Source organism: Hemitrygon akajei, chromosome 2 (genome assembly GCF_048418815.1).
Source record: "Hemitrygon akajei chromosome 2, sHemAka1.3, whole genome shotgun sequence".
Taxonomy (NCBI): Eukaryota; Metazoa; Chordata; class Chondrichthyes; order Myliobatiformes; family Dasyatidae; genus Hemitrygon; species Hemitrygon akajei.
In genome coordinates, this window is record NC_133125.1 from 115,991,727 (window position 1) to 115,999,488 (window position 7,762).

General features: G+C 42.6%; 1 protein-coding gene across 4 annotated transcripts; it reads right to left on the reverse strand.

Moving 5' to 3' along the window:
- Window positions 1–843: 843 nt before the first annotated feature.
- Window positions 844–7,026, reverse strand: LOC140715313 (SLIT and NTRK-like protein 5). 4 transcript variants are annotated; one of them, XM_073027344.1, is made up of 2 exons: window positions 6,273–7,026; window positions 844–4,429 (listed from the first exon to the last, which is right to left on the reverse strand). In XM_073027344.1, exon 2 carries the CDS (start codon window positions 4,376–4,378, stop codon window positions 1,769–1,771), a length of 2,610 nt encoding a protein of 869 aa, XP_072883445.1. In that variant the 5' UTR covers window positions 4,379–4,429; window positions 6,273–7,026; the 3' UTR covers window positions 844–1,768. The 4 variants fall into 4 exon arrangements, with proteins under 4 accessions (XP_072883445.1, XP_072883455.1, XP_072883471.1 ...); XM_073027354.1 differs by lacking the exon at window positions 6,273–7,026 and adding an exon at window positions 5,647–5,741; XM_073027370.1 differs by lacking the exon at window positions 6,273–7,026 and adding an exon at window positions 5,032–5,125.
- Window positions 7,027–7,762: the final 736 nt, after the last annotated feature.

Here is a 7,762-nt window from a genome sequence, read left to right on the forward strand (position 1 = left end):
TTATTTTAAGATTTCAGTGAGCATTTCATCCAGTTATGATTTCTGGCTGAAGTACTTGAGGTATATTTGCGTTTAGTCAATTCTCTCAGAAAAATGTTGTACTTTAAATAATTAAAAGTATAACATACCAATATAAAAATCTGGTTAAAAGCTTTTCACGAAGATGCTATACACCGCCTAATGAATTAAGCAAACTCAACATCAATTCTTGCATGTTATATTTGGCTGAAAAAAAAATGCGGTGAGTACTGAAAGAACATCTAAATACCACAGCAGTTTTATGGAAATCAAGATGTTCAATGAATTGAAATAAATATGTGTGGAGTACTGAGGGGTGCCTAACTAAATGAATCTCTGTCATATGAATATAAGATAATGACCTTTTTCAAAGAGTAAAACCAGTTGATATAGAATATGTACTGAATGTGTACCGACCAGCTAATGGCATGTATTTGTAGAGACCTCTACTGGGGATGTTAATGCAATCAGTTTAAACAGAACTCCAGATCTTATTCTGACTGCTTCCTTTACACAATTGCTTTTCTTTAATGCATCAACATGTTGACCTCAAAGTCGGATATTCTAGCTGCAGCTGGATTTTGGCAGAAATCTGTTTCACTTAAAGAACACAACTCCAATATAACAAATAGTTAAAATGAGCAATGGTAAACCCTATTAAAATGCTGCTCTCTGACAAATGCTTTTTATTTTTTTTTATTTGGCTTTCTTTAATTAATAGCTACTGAAAACAATTTGCCATTTTTTAAATTCAATTGCCTTTATAATTTCTATTTTTTGTTAAACTATATATTGTATGTAAAAAAAATATGCCACACAAATAGCCAGTTTGAACACCTGGTGGTGTAATATTACTACCCCTTTCAAATCCTTTTCTTTACAAGGGTACAGACATTACATACAGTTTTGTACAATCCATCATATAGCCCTGCATGGCCCCAGTGCACACACTGATTTGTGCAACTCTGAGATGAATATTAAAGACCCTGAGGTCTCTTTCTAATTTAAAAGTGCAGAATGCATACAAAGACATCCATTTAAAGAATAAGAGCTTCATACTAAAATTAGGGGTGTGCTAGTCTCTTGAACTGGAAGGCCAATTTGATCTTAGTTTTAAAGACGACTGAAGCTAGAACCAAATTCAAAACTGTGCATTGTAAGTCATCCGAAACACACTGAGATCCACTATGACAGGTATATTAGATCCTGCAGTAAAACTGCAATGTACTGATGGATTTCTGTACATCATGCATTATTTTGATGTCATCTAGGAATAAGCAAAATGTTTTGGTTGGAGACTTTTTTGTTAAATTTTGTTTGATTTGAAGTAGGTCACTGGGTCTATTTCATAACTTAAAATATTCAGCTTGAATAAATGTGTTATGGAGAAACAACAATCTTATTGGCACACTTAGATGTATTGCCAGTTTTGTGGAAATGTATTGTTTCCCAAAAGATAATAAGAATGACTGCAATGTTCATTTAGAAGCAGTAACACCCAAAACAGTTACTTATGCCTACTGCCATCAATCATCAGGACAATCTTCAGTTGAACTTCCTTGATCCCAGCAAATTCAAATGTTTCAATGGACCTGTTTTTGTGCTGTGCACACCCCTTGTTCAAATATCCATTCAAGGTGACAATCTGGTGCCAAGGCACTTTCACCTCAAACATTTATGCTAACCAGAGAGAGAGAGAAAATAAAACAGGTAATTATAAATAAATACTGTATATAAACAACTCTCTGGCTCAGAACTGACTGCAGGTGGTCTGTTTTTCAAGAACTTCGAGGTAGTCCGGCTCAGCATGAAGCTTTGCCTTCAGTTCCAGATAGTCATTTCTAATTTGCTCAGCATATAAATTACTGGGTGCCCCATAGAGCACCGTCTCCCTCATCCTTTCCGGATGTAAATATTGACGTCTAACTTCATAGTTTGGTGAGTAATTATAGTTTGGTGGGCTACCATATTTATAGTCAACACTGTTCCCACTGGGTGACACCTTCTCGGGTTCTAAAATCCCACGGTAGAAATGATCTACATCTTGCACTGGGGAGATCTCCTCATGGGGCTCTATGACGCTGATGCTGTACGTGGGGCTTCTCAGCTGGTTTTCTCTTTCCTCCTCTGCTTGGCTTCTGTAGGCGATTTTCAGCTCATGTAAATCCCTGTAGTCGTCTACTGAATTGCCTTCTCTGGATCTGTAGATGGGGTTCTTGCACATGTGTCCCAGAGGCTGGGGAATGTATTCATACACCTGACTCGCTGGACCCTTAACCTTGGGAGCCGACCTGTGACTGTAGACACTGTACTGAAGGTTGAAAGAGCTCACGTCCGAGTTGTTAGTGCTGGCCCGATCACTCTGGGCCTTTTTCCGACGTTTCATTACCAGCACGAAGAGACCAGCGGCAACGAACACGGATGTAATGAAAACCAGAAGCAAACTCAGGATAAGGACAGAGAGCGGCACAGAACCAGTGTCCTTGATGTATTGAAGTGGGGTGGCTGCGGTAGTGGGTGCCTCCGTGGACTGGGTAACCGTGGGGCTGGTGGTCGACACCACTATATCTGAGTAATCAGGGCAGATTAAATCCGATTTAATCGCTCGCAGGTCTTTTCCTGCGAATCTTTTGGGCGATTCACAGATTACTTCGTTTATAAGAGTCCCGGTATTAAGCTTTTCCAGCCAAAGCTTCATGCCCACAATATCACACGTACAATCCCAAGGATTTTCATATAACTCGATCTGTATTAAGGATTTCAGTTGCTCGAGGACTCCAACCACAGGCAGGGAGGTGAAACGATTACTCCGCAAACTGAGCCTGGTCAAATTCAAGCCAAGAAAGATATCCACGGGGAAAACCTTTAGCAGGTTGTTATTTATAAAGAGGAGCTGCAAACTGGGGACCGGCCGGAAAGTATCGTGCACTATCTGCTTGATGGCATTGTACTCTAGGTAGAGGAACTGCAAACTTCGCAGCCCGTAAAATATTTCTGAAGTGAGTCTTTCGATGCAATTGCCATTGAGATAAAGTCGGCGCAAGTGTGTCAGGTTCATAAAAGCCCGGTCCTGAACAACTGTTATTCTATTGTTACCAAGGTGTAATAAATCTAATCCGGGCGACTCAAAGAAATCAGAGCGTCGCACGGTCAGGATGTAATTCCCTGTGAGGTACATTTTTTTAGGGTTGTAGGGCTTTGGCTCCAGCTCGGATATTCTTTCGATCTTTCTTTCCTGACAATTTACGTTAAGACCTAAATCGGAGATTTGCATGTTACACGTGCATTGGCGAGGGCACACTAAAGGCACGGGAGGCTTGGTCTGATAGGCGAAAATGGGTCCATAGTTGTATCCTTCTTTTAGGGAGGGCCCCTTGGAGGTGGTGCGAACACGTGGTACTTTGGGGAGGCGCGTGCCTTTAGGGGTCCTCGCTGGGAACTTTGATACAGGCGATGAAGTGATGAACGACGTCGCTGGCGCTGGGGTGGTGTAGAAATAGCCGTGCGTAGTCAAAGGGGGCACGGGTTTCCTCTCCGAGTCCACGTTCATCCTCCTGGGGCAGAGCTCCTGCTTGGCGACCTCATCTAGGTCTCTGCCGTGGAGTCGGAAAGGCGTCTCACAAACAACCTCCCCGACCAAGGCCGTGTAAGAAATGCTCTCCAGCCAAGCCTTCAGGGCGATGAGCTCACAAGTGCAGTTCCAGGGGTTTTCCTCCAACTGCAACTCGACCACCCTGTCCATATGCTCCAAAAGCCCCGCATACGGTAACATCTTGAGCCTGTTACCCCGCAAGTCGAGGTGCGTGAGAGGAACATATTTGAAGATGTTGCTGGGTAAACTGCTGAGGAGATTGTCGTTCAGGATCAGGACTTGCAGCATGTGCAGTTTACTAAAGGAACCGGCTTCGATCGAGCTGATGTAGTTATAATCTAGCTGGAGGTATTCCAAATTTTCCAGTCCAAAAAAAGTGTCATCTCGAATCCCTTCTAATTTATTATTGTTAAGGTGCAGCCTCCTGGTGGCTCGCAGCCCGTTGAAAGCGCCCGGTTCGATGTCCTGGATTTCATTACCGCCCAGATGGAGAATAGAAACCCCAGTAAAATTAATAAACTCGTTCGAGTACAATCGGTGCAGCAGATTCCCGGTTAGAAAAAGATGATAGACGGAGAACCGCGGCGGGCTGATCTGAAGGAGGCTGATAATCTCGCTGTTTTCACAACCCACGACCAGTATTTCGTCTTTCTCCTCGCAAGAGCAAAGGTTTTCACAAATCTCTCCGTAGCTTTCGATGATTTCAGCCCAAGACAGGACGAAGGATGCAAAGGCGATGGTCTGCGTGATCCAGACATACATTTTCATTGTCCGAGTGCGAATCCGTGTTCACTCTAGTGCTCTGTTACAGCTTATCACCTTCAGAAGATAAGAAAGAGTGTAAATACTTTCCATTGCAAGCGATCGACTAACGTCACCAAAATAACTGCTCCCCCACCTCCTCCGCCCCCAACACACATACACACACCGCCACCATCACCACTTTGAAGGGAGTGGGCTGTTTGCTGAAGGCAGAATCGGTTGGCAAAATTGCCATCAGCTCTCCAACTGATCGCTGCAATGACGTCGAGGTCATCAAAAGTTAAAATGACATCCCGGTATAATTTCAGGGATCTGTTTGTTTCTAAATTCGAGACCAGATCCTCCACTGGCGGCAGTTCAATGCACTCATTCAATGCACTGGTCGAGGAGACGTACACGGCGGATAAGGAATGATTGGAGCCTCTGTTAGTTGAGATAGGAAGTTGTATTTAGTGTAAGCGTCACTTATCACATACTGCGTTAACGTCACTGGACCATCAACATGCATTTGTCTAGATCTCAGAAATGTATCTTCAATTAAATATTTTTTTCCAACAATAGAGCTCGTTAAGTTGGTAAGTGCCAGCACTTACAAGTTTTCAATTAAAAGGAAATCGTGACCTTTTGAAAAAGAACCCTCGACTAAAAATAGCTCTCACCAAGCATGTGTATCTTTTACAAATAATTCCACATAAGCTGTTCATTTGCTTTCACTCCATAGAACATAAGCCCACGCTTTCAGTTATACGCAGCTGAATGCTTTCAGAAGCTATTGCGGTTCATATAGAAGACGACTAAGTAATAATGAACGTGTTTTAAAAATATATTTCTCCCTCGCTCTCATCCGACCAGAATGCTGATTTCTCCCCCCACTGATTTACCCCATCTCTGCAAACAGAGGCGGTTTTGAAGAACAGCTCAGTCCATTCAGCCATGTCTGAAACTGTGTTTCCATGCGAAATTTCGCAAAAGCAGCCCGGTGAAAGTACAGTACAGTAGTTAGATTGGAAGATTTGTCATGGCTAAAGCTCATCGCCAATGCTACAGCGCACGAACCGCTGGTTAGAATCGGCGAGAACTGTCGCAGACCCTCATCCCTCAGGGTAAAAGACACACAAGTTGATTAAAGGAAAGCCAATATCCTACGACAGCGATTTAATACCCAAATTTCATCTAGCTCGAAACAAATCCGATTTCCTGCCGCTCTTTTTGTTCTTTCAACCACTGCATCACACAAGCTTCGCGAAAAAAAAGACATGTAAATTTCCACCTACTGATGCTGAAAATCACTTCGTTTCGAGCATGGTTGCTTTTTGCTCGTCTCATCCCTTTGCTATCTCAAGGATACGTATGCAGAAGATTGCAGCACAACATTTAAACAAAGCGCAATTAGACGTTTAAGCACTTCAACGCGATTATTAGGAACCCCCCCCCCCCATCCCATTATGGACGATTGAGAACTGTGCTCTTTCCCCCTTCACCAACAGCGTCTCCCACCGTTTCCCTCGATACTGTATGCAAGGGCAAATTTCATTCCGTCCACCCATCTCCCACCGCGATCACCCCACCTCACCGAATAAAAAAGAAAGTTCACAATTTCATCCAATTTATTGGTATAGTATGCAAAGATGGGAAGCGTTTAAACTTCAGGATTAGCACTGTATGAACAAGCCTAAGTCACTAGTATTCAAGAAATGCCCAAAATCGCGTCTCTCTCCAGATCGCCGCTGTGTGTGTTCTATATTTTTTATGCCAGAGGGTTTATCTTTCTATTATTTTGCCCGAAACTCAATACATCTGGCATCAAGAAATACGTTTCAAAATAAGCGACCTACCTACTTCCAGAATCGAGAGATTACAGTGGCTGAATCGAATTACAATTAAATTGAAATTTACTTACCCAGCTCGGCTCCTGCGAGGTCATAATATTGCAGGAGATGGTGCGTTTCCGGCCAGGATTCGAGTTAAACTGTTGGATATGTGATTAGGAATGCTTAAAGTGGTTCTCCTGCATATGTATCTACCGTGTGGTACTATACTAAGGCTTTCGCAGACTGCTTCACATTATCAACACGACGGTTAGCCGATGCGAGACTTCTCTCACTTCACTTACAACAACTTTACCGTGCGATTACCAAAGGCTAACCGGGGAGGGAAATCACCAGCCCAATAGACTGCCTTCTTGCCCTTCATTTCGCTGCTAAAAAATATAATCTCATCCTTCTACGATGACAGCGCTTCCCTTAATCGCGATCTGTAAAATATGGCTGTGGCGATCTCATCCACTGGCATCGCCTTAAAGTGGAAACTCGGGTGATGGAGCTATGAAGTGTACTTGTCTGGAGAAATCCACTGTCGTATTAATGTGGACTTAAATCAACCCTCGGGGAATGCGGAAGGATGTCGCTCGAAGTCCTTAGCATCGTAGCCTTCCCGTTCCGTTGTCCACAGCCACTGAAAGCCAAACGCTTCTCTCAACAGCAAGCCTTTCTGTAATTTGGGAGCAATATTAAATCTGAAATGGAAGACGCGCGTTGCGCAAATAATAGCAGGGAAATAAATCTTAAAGCCAGAGTCTTTCACTAGTTTCAAACAGTGATCTTCATTTGGTGGTATATTTTGACGTTGAGTTTTGTTTTACATTCCAGCTAGGGTGATCCAGTCCATATTTTTTAAGAGGGCAATAAATCAGCGCTAACAAACCATTTGTAGGAGCGTCAGTATTTAGTATACTCAGCCTGGTTGTTTGTCATTCCAGCCATTTCCTAAATAACAAGCAAACAACCGGCGAAATAAAAGCCGCTGAGCATTGTAGTGACCAATAGATGGCAGTGCAGGGTGACACAAATAAGGACTGACACAGAAAACTCCCAGTTTGACTTTGTCGATATCCGGACAAGAGGAAACTATATATTAGAAAAAATAATTGTGTGGAAACGGTTGATTTCGGAACGGACTTACCTGTATTCCTCCAGGGTCTTACTTCCCACTCGATGAACAGATACGATTCTTTATTTTGCACCAGACATTGTAATTGTTGAAGTTGCATTCGTTTGTGATTTTAAATCACGATATTAAAGAGAGAGAAAGTTTTTCAAGAAACAACAAAAAAGCGGAACTTTGAGAGCGATGACTTTCTAATGGCACAACAAAGGAAGGTTTGGATTCTTGCTCTGTTGGTACTGTTCCGGTGGACAATTCAGAAGACTGTGGGTTCAAGGCCCATGCCAGAGGCTTAAGTATATCCGCCCTGACACTTCAATACTGAGAGAATGCCACAATGTTTAACTTCTTATTTTACACATGCAATGTTAAACTAATCTCATCTGCATTCTGGAGAGGATACATAAGATCCACTTACACCATTCTGGATAATCTGTAATAAAAAAA